Source organism: Cucurbita pepo, chromosome 7, assembly GCF_057944985.1.
Source record: "Cucurbita pepo subsp. pepo isolate OVF chromosome 7, ASM5794498v1, whole genome shotgun sequence".
In the NCBI taxonomy this organism is placed as follows: domain Eukaryota; kingdom Viridiplantae; phylum Streptophyta; class Magnoliopsida; order Cucurbitales; family Cucurbitaceae; genus Cucurbita; species Cucurbita pepo.
In genome coordinates this window covers 2,646,976-2,672,475 of record NC_141804.1, presented here as the reverse complement: position 1 = coordinate 2,672,475, position 25,500 = coordinate 2,646,976, and the positions used below count along the sequence as shown (strand labels likewise).

Sequence of the window (25,500 nt, the reverse complement as noted above, 5' to 3'; positions counted from 1 at the left end):
TCCACGCTCAAAAAGGTAAATAAATATCCCTTTTTGTCTGGATTTGGAAGTGAGGACAGCTACTGAAAATAGACATAACCTATTTTTCAAAAAAAATAAATATAATAATTAATAAAAATTACTCTAGGGGCTTTTTCGACATTTCCCTTTTAAAGATGCCATTTTTCCTTTTTTGTGTGGGTGAAATGATGGGGCTATGGCTTAACTAATATGAACAATCCTGCAAGATTCTCATTTTTAATGGGTGTGGGTTAATTTTTATCTTAAATTCTATATTTTGTTAATTACATTTTTAGCCTTTAGATATTCTAATATTTTACTTTTTGTTACAAATATATTCAATTCTAAAAATAATTTTAATTTCTCGAGGGTTCTAAGTTGAAATTAGAGTAAAAAGGTAAAAATTTATTTACGTTGTTATGCTCTCGTAAAGATTAATGTTGATTAACCATCGCTAATAGATATTGTTCACCTCGATTAGCTGTGTATCGTCATCAGCTTTATAATTTTAAAATGCGTCTACTGATGATAAGTTCTCATACTCTTATCAGAAATGTTTTGTTACTTATGCGTCATCTTACAAATAATTAAATATGATTTATGATTTATTTTAAGTTTGTTGAGAAAAAAAATTATATATATATATATACATATATATATATATATATAACTCATAATTTTAGTGGTAAATAATTTGGGTGTTTTATATTTATTGGAAATTGTAAATGGAAAAGGTGAAAGATTGGGGTTAATACTTTATAGTAATTTTGGAGGTACGAAAATCACAATAACTTTATCCTTTTTTTTTATTGGGTAATAATTTTCTGGTTGAATGACGTGGCATACACTTTTTTCTTATGGTTAGTTTAGTAATAACCATTGTCCCCGTCCTACATTTTTTACCGCACGGGGTCGTGATCTTGACATACTTACAACTAGCTTTAAGGGGAACTAAGCCCCATATATATTTTTCGCCCCAACTTTGTGGCTTTGTTGGACCTTAGGCGAGGTTTGTCTTCGTCAATCGAACATTATTTGTGCGAAATTCAAGCTTATTCGACCATACACCGCCGTCTGTGCGTGTATGTTTAATCGTCTACGACACATCCGACTTACACTAGGCCAAGTCATTCGGCTCAACCTTGTCTCTGCTTGGGGCCAAGGTTTCTCAATGCAACATCGCGTCTCATCTTGTCATTTCGATCTCCATCGACATGGCCCATATGTCTTGACTTCATCCCGAGTCTCAGGGTACCATCGTAACTCACTCAGTCATGTCATCGAGAACGGGCCCGCGTGTCGCTCATCTCATCAAGACTTCCCGAACATTCATCCATCTGGGTTCTATTAAGGCATTTGCCCTCCTGTGTCCATGCCATGTCATTTATGGATATCATGCCGAATAGCGGGTGTATGTAGCAACCTCCAACACGCAGGCTAGGGCGCAATACCGGCACACTCGTGCCGCTCGATACTATCCTTGAAAAACTCATTTCAAAGGAAGTCGCCCGAAACACTCGTCTCAACACGCTCGCCCACACTGTGACACACGTATGTGCCAGGAGGATAGCTCACTCAGGCCACAGGGCTCCGGGGTAGTAGCATTTATAACTGACATATTTAATATTTTATAAATTTTTAATTTTGTGCGTCCATTCAATATTGTGTTTAATAGATTCTTTAGCTTTCGAAAATTCCGCTATTCAATCATTTTCCTTCTTGTTGCTGTATATCTCGTTAATACACATCTTCTCTTTGTTTCTCGAACCTATAATAAAGTAGAAATTAAGAGATATTATTGAAACGATTCTCGTGCGAACAATTATTTAACAAAAAAAAAAATAATAATAATAAATAAATTATGTGAGTGATAAAAAAGGAGAAAAGGATGAGACATAGTGATAATCATTACAATTTTGATCAACTTTTTGAGTTGCTTTTTGATATTTTTCTTCCTGATTCCAATAATGCTATTCATGTAGCCAGCCCGTGGGCCTCCCATCCTGCTATTTCACCTCACAATCCTTCACTCTATATGAAAAACTCGACTCGGTTTGGTCGCTGTTGCAGTCGTGAGTGAGTGAGTGCGTGCATACCGAGACCTCGTTTCGATATAACTTGTCTATAATATTCGTAGACTTCTTTAGACTAGCAGATATTGTCCGCTTTGACCCGTTACGTATCATCGTCAGCCTCAAGTTTTAAAACGCATCTATTAAGAAGAGGTTTCCACGCCCTTATAAGGAATGCTTCGTTCCCCTCTCCAGTCGATGTGGGATCTCACAATTCGCCCCTTTTGGGGACCCAGCATCCTCGTTGGCACACTTCTCGGTGTCTGGCTCTGATACCATTTGTAACAGCCCAAGCCTACCACTAGCACATAGTGTCTGCTTTGACCGGTTATGTATCGCCGTCAGTCTCATATTTTAAAACGTGCCTACTAAGATGAGATTTCCACACCTTTATAAGGAATGATTCATTCATCTCTCCAACCGATGTGAGATCTCACAATCCAGGGGACCCAGCTACTCGCTGACACACCGCGGGTGTCTAGTTCCTATACCATTTGTAATAGCCCAAGCCTACCGCTAGCAGATATGGTCCGCTTGAGCCCGTTACGTGTCACCATCGGCCTTGGGTTTTAAAACACGTCTATTAGGGAGAGGTTTCCACACCCTTATAAGGAATGTTTCTTTCCCCTCTCCGGCCGATGTGGGATCTCACAATCCACCCGAGGACCCAGCGTCCTTGCTAGCACACTGCTCGGTGTCTAGCTCTAATACATTTGTAACAGCCCAAGCCCACCACTAGCACATAGTGTCTGCTTTGGCCTATTATGTATCGCCATCAGCCTCATATTTTAAAACGTGTCTACTAAGAAGAGATTTTCACCCTTATAAAGAATGATTCATTCCCCTCTCCAACAAATGTGGAATCTCACAATCCACCTCTCTTGGCGACCCAACGTCCTTGCTGGCACACCATTCGGTATCTAACCTGATACCATTTGTAACTGCCAAGGGGGACAATAATTTCAAAACGAAACTTGCATTATTTCACTAATTTTTTGTATTATTTTCCTTTGCATCAAACTACAAGACAGAGATATAGATATATTGCACGATCAAACCGTTCATACCGACCAGCAAACGAGCAATCGGGAAAAAGTTAAAACGGAAAAAGTAACAGGATTTAGGAACTTAAAACTCTTTGAAGCAAAGATTACTAGCTGATACCTATTTTTCTTTCAACTGCTTTCATCCACCACCTGATTGACCACCTGATTGTTTGCAAATAGAGGCTCCCGTCGTTTCGGAAATCCCGGTGGTTCTAAAGGCGAGCCCCTGAATTTTAACTCCGAAGCTGCTCGATAATTTGGATCAACTGCAGCTGGTCTTGAGTTATGGTCACTTGTCGTAGCTGGCCTAAACGAACTCGTTGCCCCACTAGGATACCCTGTAGGAGAACCATAACGTCGCGGTGGTCCTCTTAGGCCACCACCACCACCTCTGAGATCCATCATATCAGTACTTCTCGAAGGAGCGTCAATGAAAGATGCTCGCTCGCTGGATCCAGTTCCGAGTGGAGCTCCGGTAGTCGGTGAAGTTGCAGTAAAAGGGTCATCCGGTCCCCAGGACGTGAGCGCCTCCTTCTTCTTTGCAAAGAAATGCCAAGCTCCAAACAGAAAGAGAATGAAAAAGAGAACAGGGCTTGTCCATAGCACTGTATTGAACTCCCCTTTAAAAATCGGAAGATTCGAGCGATACAATCCGACATATCCACCCCCAAGTCCAAGAACCACGAGCTTCTCATGGTCGCTCGATATTAACGGTATAAACTTTCCTCCAGACCTGGAATCCATATTCTGATAATTCAAGAAAGATGACCTGATCTCGTCTAGACCAGCAGAAAAGAGATGCCTCGGTGCACCGACTCGAACGTAATGCTGCGACGATACGTTGAAAATATGAACCTTTTCATTGCTGATAACAAGCAAATAACCCTTGATTGCTTGAAAGATTAGTGGTTCATCAAGCTCGAACTTCCGTTTCGATCTAACCCTGCATTTGAAGTTCAGTATATCTCCCAACAACAAGACATGAATCAAGTCCCCATCTGATGTAAAACCATACGCCTTCGATCGCTCCACGGCATCAAACACGTAATTTCGAGCAAGAGAATGATTCAATCCCTCACATTCCGACTCCCTAAGTTTCATACTTCTCAAATCCAACGAGCCAGCGCCACTTTCGGTCAAGAACAAGAGCCTCTGCTTCAAGAACACTATTGGCCTACTCATAGGCATGACCGAACCATAAACCGTCCCGTCTTCTCTAAAAACCTTGATTTTCCCCCGAACATCCGAAGACAAAATGTACCTAATCCTCCCAACATAATGCACTTCCAAGATGGAAATCGGCGAATCATCCTCCCCCACAAATTCCACAACATGTTCCATGAAAACCGAATTCAACTCCTCCCCATTCGATCTCTCCCAAATCCGATGCATCAAGATCGCCCCATTCTTATGGCCAGTAACCAAAAGGGTCTCATTCTTATAAACAGACATATACGAAAGCAACGACGTAATCGGCGAATCAGACACCGTACGAAGCTCAACCGCAACATCCCCATTTCTCATAAAAACATAAACTCGCCCTCTCTCGTCTCCTACCGCAACATACTTGCTATGCCCCTCGAAATCCCTAAGGGGCAGGACATTGATACAAGTAGCATCAGAATCCAGCTTCACAGCCGACAAAAAATGGAACCTCTCCGACCAAAATGGACTGTATTTTGTCACAGTAACAGCTCTACCTCCACCCCCATCTTGAATTCCATGATCCAAACCGCCATCTCCGCCGTCACTCAGTCCTTTTCCACCGCCTAAACTACCAACCTCAGTGTTCAATTTCGTGGGAATATCAGATAATCTCTTCTCCAATTTAGAAACTACATCGCTAAGGTTTTTCACTAACTCCTCAAGATTTTTCAGTAAAACATGCTGTCTAATTTCAATAGGGACATCAGATTCAGGTTGATTCAGTTCAAGGGAGCTAGAATTGCAGACAAAAACCCTAGAAACACGGGGAATAGCAAAAACAAATAGAAAATAGATAAAAAGGAGCTTGCCTTTACGCGGATTCGCCATTGGAGAAGCTCGGAGAAGCTCTTCAATACCTTGCCATTTACAGGGGACTTGGATCTAAGACCACGAGGGTTTCGCCCAAAATTTGAACTGGATTGTCCTTTGATTGGTTGGTTTTTTGCTTCTTATGGACGAATTCGTGAGAAAAGTAATTGCGGATTGAAAAAGAGTGCAGTGATAATCGAAATCTGAGATGGAAACTGTACCAATAGCTTGTGGATTTCGGCGGCGATCTCAGTTGAAACAGTGTTGAAATGTTTGGATCATGTTCTTGTTTCCCGATCATCTCGTTGTTGACGTGACGAAGGGGGCGGTTTTTACTTTCGTCAAGTTTTGGTCTCCTCTACAAGATCCACACGCATAACAATGATTTATTATATGTTTATTAATATCCTTTAATTTTTTATTTTTAAATTATTTTTAAATTTAAATATTAATATTATATTTAAAAAATACCTATAAACTTTTTAAAATAACACCGACACTCTTGATCCTTATAAATTATTATCGTTAATATATATATATATATAAATTATTTATCTATATTAAAATATTTTTACTGGGACGTGAAAGCTCTCTGATAGACGTAAAATTATGAGGCTGACCGCAATACACAATTGACCAAAACAGACAAATCTATTAGGATGACTTAGATTGTTGCAATATTAGCTGTAAAACTTTTTAATTTTTAATTTTTTTTAAAAAAATTGAAATCTTAGTATAGTACGACACAATTTATTTTATTAATATGTTTAAGTCATGCGAGCCTAATGTGTGTTTAGATTTGTATGCTAGAGTCATTCAATTAGTCTTGATCAAACTATTTATAGAGTGATTCGAATCATGAGTTTAGAAACAAGTTTTCTTTCATTTTAATTTTGATCATCGAGGTAACCCGTTCCAAAATTTGCTATTGGGTTGATTTCTTCTCGTTTTTTTTTTTAGTTCTAGAATAATTTGGATCTAAAGGTTATTTTTTTAATAAGGTTCCGAAACGTCTCTAAATACTAAATTCAACCTTACGAGTTACGACGTTTTGAAAAATCTCCCAACAAAGAAGAAGAGGCAAAATTGGGCCTCCTCGACTTGGTTGGGTCGGACTCTCAAATCAGTGCATGCTGTCTGCCTCGAGTTTTGTTAGACGTGTGTTTTTTTTTTCGAACAAATTTTATCATTGTTGTTAGTTAAAAACTTTATTTTATCCTAATTTTAACAACGAGAAAAATAAATAAAATTCCTTTAATTAAATTTGAAAAAATGACGATCTACCACCTTGACGTTTTATCTAATATTCGAACCAATTCATATTTAAAAAATAATTTTAAAATATTTATGAAAAAGTATATATACATATAATTTTAGCAATTTCCTTTTGCCAGGTTGGATATTAACTTATTTTAAAGATTATCCACGTGTGCAAGAAGAATTGGGAATAAGTTCATAAAACAGGGAATAAATGATATATTTTTTTGGCCACGTCAGTTATCTTCATGTTCCATGACATACGTGGCATCATATTCTTTTGACACGTATTATTTAATTATCTTAGACATAAAGATCATATTTAATGTGTTTCATGAGCTTCTTAAACTAATAATGATATACCAGATAAAATAGATAAAATGACTAAAAATGACTTAAAAGACTTAGAAAATTACTGCACCTACAAGGTTAATATTCTTTCCCGTGGTTAAATTATAGAAACTTCATAAGCGTGGTTTATTTAACTAATTCTCAGCGATTTTGTTATATGAAAATTTTATAGGATACATGTGAATAAAGACCGAACATGCTGAAATGACTTGTATTTATAAGTGGGGATAGTCTTCCACTTTTAGAAGCAATAAGTGACCGTGTCATAGGGGAATGTCGAGCCATTAAGGGTTATATATATATATATATATATATATATATATATATATATGAGTCAGTTTGCGTTTTTTCGAAGAATCTTGTACCCATGGACATACGGTCTGGTAGGCCTTCCCTTTCCACGCAGAACTTCATGGGCGTTGCCCCGTTCCCCAATCAGATGTTTAGATGTGAGCTATACTCCATGAGGAGCCAAACGAGCGTATGGCCTTGCCATTTGACCTCTCTTCTCGTGTGACTAGGAATGCTCAGTGACAACCTCTCAATTGTCACTGCCTGGCCTCTCTTGCTATCACAGTAGCCCAGTATGGTCAACACCAATCGTATTCGGATCACGAAGCTTACACTCATTCACATTGGTTCATATATCATGCGTGTATATATGTATATATGTATAATAAACAGATGTTTTACAATATTAACCATTTAATTAAAAATAAAATTTAAATAAAAAAAGTTATGGTTGATTATCGGTCAACAAAATCAACGGTCAAATTTGAAATAACGGGTTTTCAAGGACGGGCCAGATCTGCGCAACGGGACGCTATAAAAGGAGGTTTCGCTCTTGTTTTTTTTTTTTTTTCTTTTTTTCTAGTTTAACTCTACTCGATTTCCCGCCAGACGAATTGGCGCGAAACTGAAGCCTCCCTAGTATTTCTTCTCTCTTCACTGAACTAACCCTAGATCTCTCTCCCGCCATTTTCTTCCGCTGGTCTGCCCTGCTAGATCTGCTTCCGCTTCCGTTGTTTCTCAGCTCCGCTGCCGGCGATTCAGAGAGTTCTATCACTGGTCAGTCAATCTCTGCTTTTACTTCTCTCGTACTGTTGATTGGATAGCTGGAGGCCGATTCCATTTTCAGATCTGCGAAATTTCCTTTTATTTCATCTTCAGCTGAATTAGTTCTTTTTAGTGTATGTATCGATTTATTTTGTTTGTTTATTTTGGGATCTAGGGTTTTTGATGAGTTGTTGATAACGTTCGTTATTCTCATATCCTGCTAAATTTTAGACTTTTTGGATGTTCGGAATATGTTTCTCTAAAGTCTACGATTGTAGTTCTCTAATGTCCATGGTTAAGTTGGCGCTGTTTATTTTAGTGAAAACGAGGGTTTCCTATCCAAAAGAACTATTCAACTGGTCGAGTAATGTTAATGTATAGATCTAGATTTGACAATTTTATTTTTAAAGTATAAATTATGAATATGTATTGTGGAGGATTTACTTGAGGTGGTCGATAGTTTTATGAACGAGGATTTTTCTTTAACGGACTGCTTGGTGATTTTCACAAATGTGTCAATTCTTTATCCATCAATAATCTGATATTGTGCAATGAGGCCAAAAGGTTTTCATCTACATTGGACTCGATTGTTCCAATGTTTGTTTTTTCTTCTTCTTTATTTTCTCATTCCGGAGAAGTTTTATTGAAAATTCCCTTGAATCAGAAAATTGGTAGGATTTGAGCGGTGGACCTAAGTTCTTTGACCCTCAATTTTCTCTTCTTTGTTTGTAATCGTGCTGTCTTGATGAATTTATTGCTACCATTACTTAATTAGTGTTTTGTTCTGCAGGAGACGCCTTATCTTGGCTCAAGAAGGAGAAGAATTATACTTATCCAATGGAGTTAAGAAGTTTCAGTCATTTTCATCATATCCATGCCATTAAAGGGGGTATGATGACTAAAGTTTTAAACATCAACCGTGGAAAGCCTGCAATGGTATTTAAGAAGCTTACTGACATATATGAATCTATATATGACAAAGCTCAAGAATCACTCCCAACACGATGGTCAAGAGAAGGTTTAGAAGGAAATATTCGTGATGGATGTGAATCGAAGATGGAAACCCAAGTTCTTTATGCAGAAAGAAAACTATTCAATGATGAGCCTGAAGTTTCTGATTCTGACCGTGAAGGTGATAGTGATACTGAAGGACAAAAGAGTGATGTAGAAGCTGATAGCATGACTATAAAGCAGATGATGGAAAGCTGCAAGAAAAGAAAGCTGAGGCAGTCAAATTCTGTTGACTCAAGCAAGGAAAAGCCGAGAACATGCTCCAGACGAGAACTAAATCATTCATGCTTGTTATCAGATGAGGATGATAGTGATCTTGATGTTGCTCTTAGCATCTGGCAATCCAAACTTTCAAAACGCAAAAAATTGAAAACCAAATGTGACGAAAGCAAAATATCTACTAGCTCACTGCACGGCCAAACAATTGAAAATTCTGATCCAATCAATCTTGATCAGGATCTCCTTCCATCTAGTTCAGACCTAGCCATCCCAGTGGACATTAAAGTTGAAACTCCTGAAACTGATGTGACAGAAATCCAAAACACAAACTGCATTACGGATGAGTTGTCTCTACTCTGTGATGAAAATGTAAACTCGTGTCTGAGTTCTGGGCCTATTGGAACCGATGAATTATTTTTCGGTCTAGAGTTGACAGCATCTGAGAAAGAAGCTGAATATGGAGTTCCAAACTGTGTATCTCTTGAAAGTGTGGAAGGTGATGAATCCAGACCTCTTCAGATGGTAGGGGAATCTAGCACTGAGTGTGTGAGTGAAGATAACCTGGAGGTACACAAACCCCAACATTCAGATTTTCCTGCATCAGAGACTATGGAGGGACAATGTACCCCAAGTTTTGTATCCAATGATAGCATATCAGAAGCTATTTCCCTGACTGAGGAGCAGTGCCTTGGCATTCATATGTCACAAGCTAAATCCATTACACACGAGGGCATATGTGAGAAAAATAGTGAAGATATGTCAGCAATTTCCATGACCGGGGAACAGTTCTCTGACACTCATATTTCAGAAGGTAAACCCTTTACAGATGAGGCCATATGTCCGACTAATGGTGAAATCTTCACGTATTTGAATGGAATCGCTGATCTGAATAGCCTCCAACTCCCAGAGATGAGTCTTGGAGCTGAAGTACGTTTAACCGAGAATAGGTATAAAGACAGGTTGGCATTTGATAATGAAAAAGGTATTCCAACGGAATCTACCAGTGATTGTAACTTAAGCTCTGAACATGGGGGAAGGATTTCATCAAAATCTACCAGTGATTGTAACTTAAGCCCTGATCATGGAGAGAGTGTTTCAACAAATTCTATCAGTGATCGTAACTTAATTCCTGATCAGCATTTTATATCTATTGACGAATGCCCAGCTAAGGAGAAACAACCACAAATGTCTGATTGTTCTGATTCAGAAAGAAATACTTCACCAGATTTTCATCTCAATGGTTCTACGGATAAATTCAATCAAATTGAAGAACCTCAACGTCATCCAACAAGGCTGCTATCAACGAGAACAGTAAGTTAAATCTTATTTTTGTAATATTTGGTTTAAATTATGCGGAGGTTGTTTATATAATTGTGCTTTCATTTTCAGACCATTTCTCCAACATCTCAGGAAAGATTGTCCAAGGCTATGAAGTCTATGCAGTTACAAGATAAAGAATGCAAAAGTAAGTTCTGAAGTTAAACATTAGTTATTAGGGGACATGGTTTGGAATTCCCATATTAAGCCTTTTTTTATAATAATTTTTAAAAAGGTTGTTTTCAATGACTTAATATGCAAGCTAAAAACCCCATATCAAACAGAATGCAAAAACATTTTCTTGACAAAAAAATGCCAAATTGAGCACAGGGACTTAAAAGGGGAAGTATTCTGGTAAAACTATGAACTACTTAAAAGCTTTGCAAGTCTCATCTCTCACCCCTTCAACACATGTTTTACTAGGGAATAATGGCATTAATTCGTGGAAAAAAATTGTGGGTTCATTTGATAATTTTTATTTTTACTTAATTCTTTTGTTCTATAGTTTACTTCTATAAGCATATTTGAAATCCTAGTGAAATTCAAAGAATACAATTATGACAATTGGAGCAGTTTTTTCAATTTTCCTTTCTATTTTCCTCATTCTTCTCTTCTCATTTTAGCATGCGGTGGCAAACCATATTTCAAACAAATTAAGTACAAGGTTGGCACAGCTGAAGGGTGTGACCAGATGAAGAGAGTGTATTCCGATACATATCACGAGCTAAATACAAGGAAATCAAAGAAGAGAAGTCTTCACTCAACAAACACCACTAAAGCTTCTCATGCTCATGCTAGCATGAGAAGCTCTACCGTCCAGAGTTGTTCAGATAGTGCCATTGCATTCACAGAAAGACAGATGCAGGACATAGAGTGTCTTGCTCTGAAGCTTACAACTCAGTTAAAGTCAATGAAAGCAATTGTAGAAGACAGAATTCATGTTGAAGGCAACAAAGCTACAAGCTACAAGTTTAACACGGATGAGGTAACTAAATATATGTCTGAACACAACTTTATATTATTATTACCTTATTGCAAATGTTTCCTACCTGTTTTGAACTTAAACTCTCGCTTAATCAGTCAGCTTCATCGACGAATATAAAAACCTTCCTGTTCCCTTGCACTTTTCATGTACAAACCCATTTTGTATAATAATTGAACATGATCTTTGGAGAATCTTGATTATTAGTTGCATTTGGCATCAATTACCATATGGGAACGTGTTTCATTAAGCTTTTAATCCTTTTCTCCCCTTTCCCTAACTGTTTGTTGCATGGGATGTATGATGTTAGTTTCCATCCTACACGCCAAGTGTTTAACCTAATCATGCACTTGGCTTTGGCAACTATTTCTGGAAGAAATTCTTTTTTATTACACTTCTCGAGGTTTTCGTCGGGCAGTCAATCCCGTTCAATAGAATTTCCATCCCATTACCTTAATTGGGTGCTGCTTATGTCCGTTGAGGACATTGATCATTCCTGTATTAACTTGTAGAGAACTTGGCCTCATGTAATACACATTATGCAGAATGAATATAGCAATTATTTGATAGTTCTAAAGTTTGCTCATTTTATTAAGACGTTTTTGCTGTCCTCTCATATACTGTTCTGTATTTCGACAGGTGAGAACAGCCATCGCCGATGCAACGAAAGCGGAAGCAAGTGCGAAGAAATGGCTTTCCATAATGTCGAGGGACTGTAACCGTTTTTGTAAAATAATGGTACGTTCTTCACCATAATCTTGCAACATAAAGTGAAAGAAAACATCCATTAGAGCATTATTTTGCTTCCTCTAACTATCAAACAATTAACTGCAGAAAACAAGTGGGCATGGTTCAAATGCTTCTCCAACTTCAGTTCAGAAATTGAAGAGGAAGATTACATTTGCTGATGAAGCTGGTGGAGAGCTTTGTGAAGTTAGGTTGTTCGAGGACGACATGAACGCCGAGTCTTCCGTGGAAACCAGTCCCGAAAAAGTACGTATCAGTTGAGTAACTTCGAAAAGCCTATTGGATCATTGGTTTCTAGTAAGATTTTACTTGTAAATTCCCATGTACCATGTAGTTGTTCCTTAGAAGAAATAACTTATTATTGTTCATTTTTCCTCAGATCAAGACAAAATGATTCTGAAATCTGTAGAAAATGATATGAACGCGGTTGATGCTGCAATGAATCTGTGAATGTTTTCTTTGTTGCTCGCTGCAAATCTAAATCTGGGGGTTTGTGTTCATTGTAATGTGAATCAACCAATTTTGTTTTGTGTGCTTTTTAAAATGAGTTATTTTGTACAAAATACTTTAAAAACGGAGTAGGTTTGAATTATGGTTCTATACCTCTCAGGTCAACGTCAGAATTTGTCTTTTTGCCTAAATAACAATACCATAAACTTTGTAAAAGTTTAGTAATATTTTTTAAAAAAATTTCTTAAAAAATCTAAAAAATATTATTATGTATAGCATTTTAAATTTTTATAGTATTTCAAAAATACTATATATATATATATATATATATATATATATATATATATATATATATATATATATATATATATATATTTTTTTTTTGTCTAAAAAATATTTTAAAATTTTTAATAGTATTTAAAAAATACTTATAAATTTTATGAAATTTGATTAATACGAACCAAGAGTGTCTATCAAATACTTCATAGATTATCTCTCAACTTTTAAATATTACTTTTAAAAGTTCATGAGTAGGTTCGAGATGTGGTACTATCTGTAAATGTGTTTTGATTTTTTTTTTTTAAATAAAGTTTAAAAGTATCTTTGAATTTTTTAAAAAGTTTAAAAGTATCTTTGACACTTTAAAAATGTACCAACGAAACTTTTGAAAATTATTATTTTTGAAACCTTTTAAAAAGTTTAGGGTATTTTTTTAGACCCAAGTTACATTTTCTAAGTTTAACTGTCTTTCAGGACCATAAAACATAATTTGTCTTAAAAACATTAACGAAACTCTAGATTATCATCCACCTAAAATTTGTAACAATACAAGAACAATTAAAGTTTTATTCTTCTTGATGTGATATTAACTGCAACTTAAGTTTACCGTGGTAATTTGAACAACATTTTATGGACATCTTCAACCTTAAAAATGTCATCCAACAATAGGTTGCAACTCAACTACCTCGTTTGTAGGAAAGAATTGTAGACATCCGAGTCAACAAATGAATACATGGAGCAAACTATAGATGAAAATATATTTGAAAAAAGGGATACTCCCATTGCTAAATCTTTGAATCAACGGCTCAGATTTTGATTCTCCAAAGGCTCCACCGCCATCCCCAACCAACTTGGGTCCCTTTTGCAGAGGAAGCTCTGTCCATGGCGTCGGTCCCATTCACTTTGACTCACCCATTCATAAATTCCCAATAAAAAGGGTCTTTCAATTTCATCTTCCAATTCCCATTTGCATTACGCCAACACCCTCCATTAATTTCTCACTCTACTGTTCACCCAACACTCAAAACCCCACAAACCACAAAATGAAATCCGAGCTTTCACCGACAATGGCGGCTCTGAACAAGGAGACCCCATGTTTCCTATCTAGAAAGGCTCGCTACAAGTTCTGGGCCTTGGCTGCCATTCTTCTCCTCGCCTTCTGGTCCATGTTCACCGGCTCCGTCTCACTCAAATGGTCCGCCGCAACCTTCGCCAAACTCTACGACGGCCCCCACAAGCCGATCTTTGATGATCTTGATATTTTGGTGATCTTTTTAGCCGTTTTCCTTTGTGGGTTTTTGTTTTTACAGTTGTTTGTGGTGTTTTAGGGCTTTGTTTTTTTGCTGATTACTAGGAAGTTGAAGAGCGGGAGAGGGTTGTCCGCCATATGTGGAATCTGTACACCCACGGCGGCGGCGGCGGCGGCCGGTTGCCTAGATTCTGGTCGGAGGCTTTTGAAGCGGCGTACGAGGATTTGATCGGTGATGTTCCTGCCGTTCGTGATGCTGCACTTTTGGAGATCGCAAGAATGTCTCTGCGATCTCTTCAAGTCGACCCAATTCCGACCAAATCCAAGGTTAGCCATTGTTTCACCTTAAAATCCCCGAGATTAAAAATGTTCTTGAATTGGTTTTTGAGAACATGGGTCTCCCAATGAAAATGATTCTTAGTTAGTTCTTCAACTCGAAAGATAAAAATTTAAGAAATGGGTTTTAGAGATTGAGATTTGCAGCAAGATCTACTCCTTTTGTGTTTTTTTTTTTGGTCAAGTCAAATCATTATGAGGATGGGTTCAAATATCGATCGTTCTTCGAGATCGAAGATGGACCTTTAAAATGATAATCCCACATTGATTGGAAAGGAGAACGAAACACCATTTATAAAGGTGTGGAAACCTTCCCTTACATACGCGTTTTAAAGCCCAAATAGGATAATATCTGCTAAACAATGGCTAGCGGTGGATTTAAGCCCATTAGAATAATATCAACTTGGGTTGTGATTTGCAGAGTGAAAACAGATTGAAAAGCTCAAAACAAAGGCCAATGGTTGAGTAGCTGCAGCGCTGTGCTAAGTTGGTAACCATGGGGGTGTGTTCCGTTTGGGAGGATCCTTGAATTTATGTGGTTAAAGCTGTATGCTATGTTAAAAAAAACAATGGAATATACAAAATTTACCATACCAATCCAATGTCAATGGTTATTTCTTTTGCTTTGTTTCTTCACATAGTTATGAAGGTGGCGCCTACGCTTTTTGGTCACATGCAAACCATTTGTCACATAGCTTTGAATTCTGAGAACAATTTGTCGTACTAGAGCTTTCAGATCTTGTGTTTTGTGTAGTTTATGGCAGAATAATATGAACATATAAGTCAACCTATTCAGACTTGGAAGTGAAGAATATATGCCAAATATTGCTGACCTACTAAATAAAGTAACATAGTTGAGAGGTTCGGTCAGTTTATGTCTGATGCTATCGACAGAGAAGTAAAACGTTGAATAAAGATGGAATTAAGACTGCTTTATCGTCTCCTAGAAAGTTATGCACAATTGTATACTAAGGTGCTCTCGGTTGATTTTGCTATGCCACAAGCTAGGCCTCGATGAAGAGCCAAAAGGTTGAGAGTTACTAATTCCCCATGATTGGTTTAGTAGATCAATTGGTTGAAGTAACCAGTACGGGTAGACTAATTGAACAAGACCAGCTCGAATCATAAACTAAACTTGAATTTATAACACATTCAAAACTAATTGATTCGAATCTTAACATTGAACTATTCTACACATGGATCGAAGAGTTAAATACAAACTACTATCCTATTCAATCGAATCTGTATGGTCTAATTAAGCCTATCATTCCACTAAACTTAGTTAAATTTAACAAATTCTTAAAGAATAGAATCGTCTTGATTGTATCGAACCTAACTACAATCAACCTAACTCAAACCCGACTACGAATACACCTGCTAAGCAAGGCTCAGGCTCTTACACAACATATCACATGACCTTTCTCTGTATCTACTAATGGGCAATTTGGTAGTTGGGTTCAAATCAAGGCTCCTACACAACCAACACTATCAAATATAGCCTTTTTTTCTAAGTGCCAGTGGAGGACATCTAATACAATGCACAATAGACTAGGCCGGGCTATAAAAAGGGTCATCATCAAGCATTATCAGTCTATTAGTGGTGCACCATTCCCTACAAAATGGCATTCATGGGGCAGGCAAAGGCGTCGAGAGACTGGCCAGTAATTCAAGCTAGCAACGGCTTGTTAGTCTAAAGTAGTCATCAGCCATATTAGAAATCAAACTATGCACAAGACGTTCAATAATTAAACTTTCATTCCTCAACAACTGAACGTACCAGGTGGCGGTGCTGCAGCACTCGACGTCTTTGTAGTCCAAGGGTCTTGTGGCCAATAATGCATTAGCTTAAACTTTACTGTGAAATGCCAAAGAATCCCATCTCCAGAAAAAAGAACAAAGTAAAACACAAGAATAAATTACCTTGGTTAGGTTAAATCCAGCTCAAAATATGTTTCGACAGACCGAATAACAAACCTAGGAAGACGAACAATTAATTGTCAAAATCGTCGAGCAGACAGACGAAATAGTCACTGCTGCTGCATCACTGTGGTGTTTTTCTGTGGGGACGGTGGGTAGAGGTACAAAAATATCCATTTACAGAAAGTTAGATGTCATGTATTTACATTTGCCACCAGAGCCTCTTTCTTGCTATCCTAATCTTCAACGGTCTGAATCTCACCCATCATAATTCGATTACTAACTACATTGAAACCCAAAACTGATGGACTTACCTTCTTCCCTTTCTTTCCTTTCTTCTTTCCCCCACCCTTTGCGGACCCATCACCGCCAACGGGGGCATCCAGGTCCAGATTTCGACCAGCATGGCCAGAATTCACTTCTCGGGCAGCTACTGCAAATACCTTCCGATCGTTCTGACTTTGAAATGCAATTTCAAGAACATCTGCTGGGAGCAACTCCTTGTAATTGAGGAATTGATCGATGAAATCATGGTCAGGATCATATGATCCAAGGTTCTCTATCAAAAGCAGCTCTGCCTCAGATCTTGATTGCTTCAAGCAGAATTCCAGGAAACTTGTGTCTAGAACGGGCAAAAGGTTGATACTCCATTAATAAAAGATAGCAAAACAATTCTTAATTACTAGCAAAAGAAAAATAACATAAAAATTAAGAATGGCCACGCTAGACAATTATCATTTTTGCTTAAACATAAAGCATAATCCAATAATTTTAAAAAAGAATGAAGACATAGAAACAATGAAGGCGTTTTTTTCTAAAAGGAGAAACAACAAAGGTGCGTTAAACTATATATTATTGAAATATTTATAGATTTTTATATATTCAAGTATTTTCATGCTCAAAAGTTTTCAAATATATAAGAAAAATGATGGACAAAAAGAAAGTTTGAAAAGCTGTAAAAGGCAGGAAAAATGTTACTAGTGATGCAAACATTTACTACAAAGATTTATGCAAACATTTACTAAAGATTTATAGGAAAACTGTAAAGTTGTTTCCCGATGATTAAGCAATCTTCTAGTAGGAAAAAAGACAATAAAATTCACAAGAAAATGTCCTGTCGGGGAAATATACCTTTAGTCCCAAGGAGCCTTACACATTCACGCTCACACCAATCGCAGAAGTCCATAGCTTCTACAAGGTGAGGAATTTTTTTTTGATTATTATACATGCCCAAAGGAGTTTGTGAGAAAAAGTAATGAAAAAGAAACACAAACCCTGGGAAAAGACGACCACAACCCATCAAAAACTGACCTGAATGCTTGGTAACTGTGTCTTGTTTGCCTTTCTGAGACGACTGTGCAGGCAAGGGTGAAAGATAATCAGCTTTGCCACTCGATGATTTTTGTCGACTTAAGAACCCAGTTGAAGCTGTGTCGGCTCTGCCACTAGATGATTTTTGTCGGCTTAACAACCCAGTTGAAGCTGCTGCTGCTGCTGCTTTTTCAGGAGTGTTTCTATTTCCCCAGCTTCCATGGCTCCCAAGATGGACATCAACCCTGAAACAGAAATATGACTTTATTTCCTTCGAATTCAGGATTATATTGCAACACAGACGGAAAAGAAATCTATAATGTTGTCAAGTATACACAAAAGTTAAAACCCTGACCCAGATGAGGTGGGCAACAAAAAGAGAGGAGTTCAAATTCAACAAAGGACTACGAGATTCAAAGAGGCGGCGCCACTAATAGGTCATTAGTAGCATTGACACTGATAAAAGAGTAAAGCTGGCGAAGGAAAAAACTCATACTGCTGATTTTCTTGCTTCGACTCAATGGGCCCCCAAAATAGGTCATCATCACCTCCATACTTTGACTGAGAAGGAGTGTTCTGCAGGGGGGATGATGCAACCTTCGATGGGGAAGAAGCAGAAAGAGCCCGGGAAGGAGTACTACTGCTACTGCTACGACCAACCTGAGTTGGCTGAGCCTTTTGCGGAGTGGGGATTTGATGTGAATGCTGAGCAGCAGAGATTTTTCTTTCCTGCTCCTTCTGAATATCCCTCAAAGATGTGGGTTTGGGGAACTTACCAGAGTCACTAGACCATGCTGGTGCAGGGGCCACAGTCGCAGCTTCTCCCTTCCATAGAACAAAATCACCAAAAGAAGGCCCCGAAGGAATGGCAGGCATTGCATCCTTCTCCTGCTGTGTCTGGCGGGAGATTTTCACTTTCTCAATGGGACTTGAACCAACAGGCACATCAGCAGAAGGGACTGAAGAGGAGGCCTTTATACCAACGCCCTTAGACTTGGCAGATTTCTTACGGCTCTTTTTGGTGTCTTTTGCCTCAATAAAATTGTCATCCATAGGTTCTGCTTGTGTGGCCACGACCTGAGGAGAAGAAGCAATCTGAATCGAGTCAGAAACGCGAACAACACCTGCACCAGACTTCTCCATATCATCTTCCGCCAGTAGATCATGCAATTGACTCTTTCTACTCCTCAAGTTCAATAAATTTTCATGTTTCTCAACTGGTTCAGAATTCATAGAATCTTTATGAGTTTCTCTGGAAGCTTTTGGGTCCAAATTGCTCACAACCCCGGCCCAAGGAGTTGATAAACTCATAGAATTGATAGCAGTTGAAATCTCTGACACAGCAGGTTCTATATGTGCCCTTTTCTGCTCTTCCTCCTGAATTTCCAATAACGACTTTGCCTTGAAACTCGTAGCAACTTTCCAAGCTCTTTGACAAGATTGAATTTGTGAGTTAAGCCCAGAATCAGAGCCAATTAGTCTGGTGTCATACTTCACTTGATCAGTTTCACTATCATTCCAAGCAGAGGCTGGTTGACTATCCACATGGGAAATTTTGGCATCCCCATCCCTGGTCTTCTGAGGAGAGGATGACGTATCACTTGATTTTCCCACAAGATTATCTTCCTTTAATTTCAAATCATTTTCTGGTTTACCATTTTTTGGTTGCTTTGACTGTTGAATAGCAGAATTCTTAGAGTACTTGGCCTGGTCAGAGGGAGGCAACTTTGAAGATTTTTGCTTCTTGGTCTTCTTATCAGAAGATTTTCTAGGTTCTTGCGCTTCAACATTTTTCGATTCCGTCTCCACGGAGGTATCATCTTTGCATACATTCCTTTCAAGCTTCTCCAAAGGCGTACTAGCATCTTCAACCTTCACAACGGGTACACTAATGGGAACAGGAATTTCAATATCGCGAACTTCGGCTGGTGGTCTAGCAACTGAGACTTCATCATTTTTGAGAGGAAGAGGTTCTACTGAAACATCAGATGCAATAGATGTGACAGTTGCGTCCACCCTTGGTACATCCTCTGATATCTGCTCCAAAGCTTTAACAGTGTCGCTGTCAGATGAAGTTGGTACAAGATTCACATCCTCGTTTGATTTAGATCCTGGTAACATATCTTTTGGATGAATATCATTAAGCTGCTCCGGAAGAGCAGCATTCCAACTCTTTTGCTGAACAACATTTCCAAACATTTGGTGTGGGACAACAAGGGACGGATCTTCCGAATTAACATTGTAACTTGCTCCCTGGGTAACTTGCAGAGCTATATTCCCGAAGGTAGTTGCACGATCAGTTAGTACATTTGGTGGCTTCTGCGAACCAATCTGTAACTGCTCTCGTGATAGCTGAACTTGAGATGGATCAATAGATGCATTTCCAATAGATATTGGAGCGCCCTGTAATTGTCCAAAAGCTGGATCGCCAAAATGCTGACGTGACTGATGCTCTGATAGAACCTGGGAGAGCAACTGCTGTTGCTGTAATAACTGTTGTTGCTCTTCTTGTTTTTGCTGCTGCTTAAGTAGTAAAAGTTTGTCCAACAACGACATTTGTTGTGCAGAGAAGGGCACTTGAGACTGCAACTGCAACAGATGCTGTTGTTGCAATTTACTTATCAGTTGTGGATCTTGAGATAAGCTAGAAGGAAGAAACTTATCTGGAGTTGAGGTAGTATTATCAGTAGCCTGAGCCAATACATTTGCCAGGGACATTTGTGGTGGTAATCTCTGCTGTTGGAAACCGAAAGGTGCCTGTAAAGGCACGTTAAGATCATGGTGCAAGTCAAGTTTACTTTGGAGAGGATCACAAGCATGCTGTGAAGCAAATTTTGACCAGCCAGCAACATCACTAATGCCTGGAGGTGCTCTGTCAGACAAGCCTTGTAGAATGGCTGACATGTCGGCACTTTGAGCAGTTTGACGAGATTGGTCTATGATTGAAGACAAGAGCTTTGCTTGCTGAATTGGATCATCTAGGCTAATATCCGGCTTAGAAACCTTGGAAGTAGCATCTATTCCAGGCCAGAATGCATAAGGATTGGTCAAAGACCTCTGCCGTTCAAGTTCCATTCTTTTGGCCAACAGGAAAAGGTTGTTCCCATTGTCCATTCCCAACGAAGACAAATTATTAGTTCCAAAATATCCTGGCACACCTATACATCAAGCATCACGATCAATTTAGATTCCACTATGATATTACAACAAGAATTATAACAGTGCATAAGAACTTTGAAGGAAAGTGATATAATAATTTTCTTATTCACATATAAGAACAGACCTTCAGAAAAGGCACCCTTCTCGAGAGGGGAAGAACCTTTATTACTAGACATAAGTGACTCCAAAAATCTGTTTTCAGCTTCCACCGCTGGGCCATGTTTATGCCTTGTCTCATTCCTCAAAGTATTAATCTCATTCAAACCAGTATGAAGTTTTCCCAAGCTACCATAACTAGCATTACTTAATGTATCTGCAAATTCATTAGCCTTTGGTGCGTTAAATCCTGGTGGTGGTTTGGCCTTAGATCGTAAATGAGGCATGACATCACCAAGTGCTGAAAATGGCACGTCATTTGGTGCATTTGCCAGACGGACAGGCAACTCTAAGCCAAAATACCCACCCTCAAACCATTGGATAATGTCAGCCCCACTAAATGGGCCTTGAATTGCACCAGAAGGATCAATGTAATGAAATTGCAAATCCTCTGGAGAAGGTTGAACAGATTTTCTTGCTAGTTGTTCCTTGTCCAAAATCCCTGAAATCTGCCTTCTAATGATAGATTCTTCCCCAGACTGCCATTTGGAATTGTCCTTTGGATAAGATGGAGTAGCTGGATTATTTCCCCACCCATCATTAAGACTCTTTGAAGGCTGTAGCCAACCCTTGTCAGAAGTTCCTGAGCTAATATTATTAGAATTATCTCTCCAGTCAGACAAGGATGTATTCCGGGGTTGCTCAAGTGATGAGGCGTTCCACGAACTGTCAGGATGAACATTGGTACCCCCCTTAACACTTGAGTCCCTACTGACAGGCACCTCATCTGCTTTACTCATAGCATTGTCATCTTCTCTGAAACCTGCACAAATACAAGCATGGTACAAACATCCTCAGAAACAAAAGAGACAACAGTCCATGAAAAATTGAATTTCAAAAAACAAGGGTTACATTCCATGATCAGATACAGACATTTCCGACAAAACCAACAAAATTGAAAAACCAAGGGCAAAACACAGCAGTTAAAAGATAAAGAGAGATATATCATAGAACATCCCCGAATTAAATTAGTAATACCAACTGGAAAATAGAAATTTAAATATCTAGAAACAGAAACATGGAGACCTGGGGATAAATTCAAGACCATGTTACTATACATTATCGAAATTGTACAATTTGCCAGCTATTTCATTAATTCTCTCTTCTTGGCAAATGGTAAGCTTTCTATTGATGGAAAGAAAGAATAAAGAAAGGTAGTCCCAAAAGGAGCTCAGGAAAACCTCCTCCAACTAAGATCTTTTCAACAATGGGTCTATCGGTTCGGACCACATCGAACAATAGGTAGGAAGAGTAAAATTCTGAACTTTTTATATCCTCCAGTTAAGGCGTAACATACCTTCAGATTTGAACTTGCTACTAGCATGTGCCATGCGTTCTTGAATGGTTTCAATTTTTGACTGGGGCCTACGATAAGGCACCTGCCTCTCGGTAGAGACCTCTGAATAGTTTGTGTGACCTGGTTTAGCGGTGCTATCATCCTTATCATCATTGTAATCATCAAAGCCATGAGGTAAATCTTCTCTGTTGCCTGCTCACACAAACATGGTCCAAGGTTTCGTAGTGAACCACACCCCACAATTTTTTTCTAATAAGAACGCAGAACCAAATACCATAATCAAACAATTAAGAGGAAGCATTTCAGACCTGGGGAAGGTGAAACACCAAGTTTTGTTCGTCTTGTCTGCATATTTTCTGATGAGTTTCGAACGTCCTTTGATACTTGAGGTACACCACTACTAACAATTTCCCCTTTATCAATCCCCTTCAAGAAATTCTAAGAAAAACAAAAGATGCCATTCAAATAGCTAGATAGCTATAGTACATACACCAAACACAACAGTATCTAACAACATTTTACCATTTCTTCTGTAGTTGGTGCACACAGAGCAAGAGGCTCCAATGGTTCATCCAGCGTAAGAGTAGGCACTGGCACAAATCCATCTTTCAGAGTTTGCTGTGATGTCAGATTGGTAGTCCTGAAAACATCAAGCAACTTTGTCCTGCTATATTTGTAGTGGAAAGGCTCTCTTCCAAATCTCTCAGAGGAAGCTCCAAGAGAATTAGAAGATGAATAAATACTATTTGTAGGGTTTACACCAGAACTGATGATTCCACGACCCGAGGAGAAGGTAGGAGGTGTGTTGTCTGCACGTCCACGATGGGAAAATGTAGGCACTTGTTTGATTGGAGTATGGGTCTGATGGTGAGGGGGTTCTCCCTTACCTCGACCCTGAGAGGAACTAGATCTCCATGGGCGATAATGATCTCCATCCCGGTCATTTTTCCCATAATTGGACACGTGAGAGAAATTTTTATCAAGATGCAAATCACCATCTCTTCCAGAGTCCACCCGCTTCTCACGAAAGCCTTCAGTTTCCTTATCATCAGGGCCCCAACGTGTATTCCATTTGCTCTCACGTCGTTGATCATAATGAACATTATCCCGATTGCTTGAATCAGACCTGCGTTCTGATGGGACTCGACGAGATTCTCTAAAGAGTTTGGTGGACGAGTCTTCAGTCCAACGGTCCATCTTACGACTATCACCTACCTCTTTCTCACCATCCCTCCAACGATCTTTACGCATTGAAGAATTATTTTCTCTTTCTTCGTCATGCCAACGGTCACGCCTACCAATTTCAGTATCAGTCAAGGATGGCCTAAAAACGTCTTTTCTCTTTTGTATGTCACTCATATCCTCATAGTTCTCTGATCCCTTCATCATGTCCACCCGGTTTCCATGAGCAGGTTGATGACTGACATGGTTTTCCTGCAATATAAAGATTTAAGAAGGACCAGAGAATTATAGGGAATGAACCTAGCGTTAACATATTATGACTGACTAATAGAGGATTCACTGTATAACTGAAAGCTCAAATATCTCCCTACAGTTAAGTATCATAAACAGATGGTGGTATAGATAAACGATAGTGTCGAAGTTCAGACAACACACCCCACTTCCAATTCCATGCTTACTCTCCCCAGGCTTAGGCAGAAGCCACTGTGGTGAAAGAGGAATAGGATTTTCAGATCTCTGAACATCTGCATGAACATATATAAAAAATTAGTCAACCCGCATCCTAAAATTTTTTACAATTTATAAGCAACATTATAATCAGTAATTGCTAAACAGAAATAGTCGTCACATTCAATTTAAGAAGTTTACAAAAGATTTGCAATTTAAATTAATCCAAGCACCATAGGACATGGCTTTCATGCAATACTGTAGACGCAACTCACTTTCATCAAAAATCCTTTTCCCAAATTCAAAAAACAAATTTTAAATTCAGTAAAATGGGTCCGCCAATGGCCGAACAGTAGCATCATCTGCTATACAGAAGTGTCCAATGGCTGCAGGCACATGTATCAACAGTTTGTGTTCAAGTAAGTTACTAATCATCATTTGTTGGACACCAGCTGTGAAACCGCAATTGAAACTCATTCAAATAGAATCATATCATATGCAACATCATCCATATAGATAAATTTCAAAACTAACTTCACACATCACAAAATATTAGAAAAGGCTTAGTTCCAGCTGAAACTTAATCCCGCCACATGCCACTGTTCTTACAACACGTGTATTACATCAAGATGAGGTGTTTTTTTCTTTTTTCTTTTTTCCAGAACTCACGTCGAAGAACACCAATATTCACTATCAGTCGCGCATTTTACAGTCCCAACTCGTATGGATAGCAAGGAGGGATACGGAAATTTTCAGATCCTTCAGCAAACGTGCACCAACAGGATTGACGATTTGCAGAAAAAATCCAAGTTCTCATCTAAAATCCAAGTGATTAATATCAACTCAAATTCTGTAATCAACGTGTACAAATAGCTTTAGACAAACAGTAACTTCCAACTTCAGTTCTCCAAGTCCAAATTTCATTAACCTCAAGCAAAAAAAAAAACCAATACAAAAACAAAAGGACGGAAATCTACAACCAAGAGCCAAATCTCAAAATCAACAATGACCAATAGCATTCAAACTCCTTCATTCATTCAACCCACAAGCAAAAAAAAAAAAAAAAAAAAAAATGCAACCCAAAAAACTCGATACCATTATCGAAATACTCAAAAGCCCTAACTCACATCAGTGCAGAAGCCGTCATCCACAAGACAACATTAAACCAAAAACATCCAGCCAGTGAGAAGCCGTCAGCTAGGGTAAGCTAAACAGTACAAAACCCCAAGAACGCAACCAAGAAATGAGATGATTAAAAAGGGGAAGGCGGAACTCAAAGTAAGTCAAAATAGAGAGAAAAATACCATTGGCGGCATGGAGAGGACTGGAAACAGAGAGATTAGGACGAGAACCAAACTCAACGGGGCCAGCCATGGATGATCGGTAGAAAGTTGCAGACAAGGATCAGAGAGAGAGAGAGAGAGAAAGAGGGCGGGAGAGAACAAAGAAAACCCTTTTTTTCTTCCTTCGCTGATGATTGCGTTTAGGACAAGGTGAAAGGCCAAAAATTGAGTTGCAGTGAGAATATAAACGAAACCTATTGACAGAGAAAACGGCGTTAGGTTAACTGGCAAACGACATGTCGTCCCCCCGACTGATTATTTATATATATATATATATATATAATACCATTTTAATCCATA

The 25,500-nt window shown here is 38.5% G+C and overlaps 4 protein-coding genes across 8 annotated transcripts; 2 read left to right on the top strand and 2 right to left on the bottom strand.

The window, feature by feature from the left end:
- Window positions 1-3,032: 3,032 nt before the first annotated feature.
- On the bottom strand, window positions 3,033-5,505 carry LOC111798554 (putative membrane protein At1g75140). 2 transcript variants are annotated; one of them, XM_023681787.2, is made up of 2 exons: window positions 5,134-5,505; window positions 3,033-4,887 (listed from the first exon to the last, which is right to left on the bottom strand). In XM_023681787.2, the coding sequence occupies exons 1-2, from the start codon at window positions 5,150-5,152 to the stop codon at window positions 3,248-3,250; spliced, it is 1,659 nt and encodes a 552-aa protein (XP_023537555.2). In that variant the 5' UTR covers window positions 5,153-5,505; the 3' UTR covers window positions 3,033-3,247. The 2 variants fall into 2 exon arrangements, with proteins under 2 accessions (XP_023537555.2, XP_023537554.2); XM_023681786.2 differs by having other exon boundaries at window positions 3,033-5,505.
- A 2,108-nt stretch (window positions 5,506-7,613) lies between these two features.
- Window positions 7,614-12,535, top strand: LOC111798023 (uncharacterized). Its single transcript, XM_023680970.2, has 6 exons — window positions 7,614-7,810; window positions 8,589-10,339; window positions 10,418-10,493; window positions 10,969-11,330; window positions 11,967-12,065; window positions 12,162-12,535. The coding sequence occupies exons 2-6, from the start codon at window positions 8,636-8,638 to the stop codon at window positions 12,333-12,335; spliced, it is 2,415 nt and encodes an 804-aa protein (XP_023536738.2). The 5' UTR covers window positions 7,614-7,810; window positions 8,589-8,635; the 3' UTR covers window positions 12,336-12,535.
- A 1,113-nt stretch (window positions 12,536-13,648) lies between these two features.
- LOC111798186 (uncharacterized) lies at window positions 13,649-15,010 on the top strand. Its single transcript, XM_023681192.2, has 3 exons — window positions 13,649-14,068; window positions 14,158-14,379; window positions 14,810-15,010. Exons 1-3 carry the CDS (start codon window positions 13,847-13,849, stop codon window positions 14,855-14,857), a joined length of 492 nt encoding a protein of 163 aa, XP_023536960.2. The 5' UTR covers window positions 13,649-13,846; the 3' UTR covers window positions 14,858-15,010.
- Window positions 15,011-16,287: 1,277 nt separating this feature from the next.
- Window positions 16,288-25,349, bottom strand: LOC111798018 (protein ESSENTIAL FOR POTEXVIRUS ACCUMULATION 1). 4 transcript variants are annotated; one of them, XM_087125355.1, is made up of 11 exons: window positions 25,162-25,344; window positions 24,985-25,064; window positions 23,782-23,934; window positions 22,751-23,662; window positions 22,537-22,666; window positions 22,229-22,420; window positions 20,900-21,694; window positions 18,113-20,774; window positions 17,617-17,861; window positions 17,437-17,496; window positions 16,288-16,927 (listed from the first exon to the last, which is right to left on the bottom strand). In XM_087125355.1, the coding sequence occupies exons 4-11, from the start codon at window positions 23,615-23,617 to the stop codon at window positions 16,542-16,544; spliced, it is 5,337 nt and encodes a 1,778-aa protein (XP_086981481.1). In that variant the 5' UTR covers window positions 23,618-23,662; window positions 23,782-23,934; window positions 24,985-25,064; window positions 25,162-25,344; the 3' UTR covers window positions 16,288-16,541. The 4 variants fall into 4 exon arrangements, with proteins under 4 accessions (XP_086981481.1, XP_023536731.2, XP_023536730.2 ...); XM_023680963.2 differs by having other exon boundaries at window positions 23,846-23,934; window positions 25,162-25,343; XM_023680962.2 differs by lacking the exon at window positions 24,985-25,064 and having other exon boundaries at window positions 23,846-23,934; window positions 25,162-25,349.
- Window positions 25,350-25,500: the final 151 nt, after the last annotated feature.

Bases quoted from the DNA above. Each gene is read 5' to 3' on its own strand.
- LOC111798554 (XM_023681786.2), bottom strand. From the start codon at position 5,152: ATGGCGAATCCGCGTAAAGGCAAGCTCCTTTTTATCTATTTTCTATTT.
- LOC111798023 (XM_023680970.2), top strand. From the start codon at position 8,636: ATGGAGTTAAGAAGTTTCAGTCATTTTCATCATATCCATGCCATTAAA. The intron at 10,340-10,417 runs GTAAGTTAAATC...TTTCATTTTCAG, and splicing joins GGCTGCTATCAACGAGAACA to ACCATTTCTCCAACATCTCA. The intron at 11,331-11,966 runs GTAACTAAATAT...GTATTTCGACAG, and splicing joins ACAAGTTTAACACGGATGAG to GTGAGAACAGCCATCGCCGA.
- LOC111798186 (XM_023681192.2), top strand. From the start codon at position 13,847: ATGAAATCCGAGCTTTCACCGACAATGGCGGCTCTGAACAAGGAGACC. The intron at 14,069-14,157 runs GTGATCTTTTTA...GCTGATTACTAG, and splicing joins TTGATGATCTTGATATTTTG to GAAGTTGAAGAGCGGGAGAG. The intron at 14,380-14,809 runs GTTAGCCATTGT...TGTGATTTGCAG, and splicing joins CAATTCCGACCAAATCCAAG to AGTGAAAACAGATTGAAAAG.
- LOC111798018 (XM_023680962.2), bottom strand. From the start codon at position 25,231: ATGGCTGGCCCCGTTGAGTTTGGTTCTCGTCCTAATCTCTCTGTTTCC. The intron at 20,775-20,899 runs GTCTGTTCTTAT...CTTGATGTATAG, and splicing joins GAAGGGTGCCTTTTCTGAAG to GTGTGCCAGGATATTTTGGA. The intron at 17,862-18,112 runs GTATGAGTTTTT...TTTCTGTTTCAG, and splicing joins TCGAAGCAAGAAAATCAGCA to GGTTGATGTCCATCTTGGGA.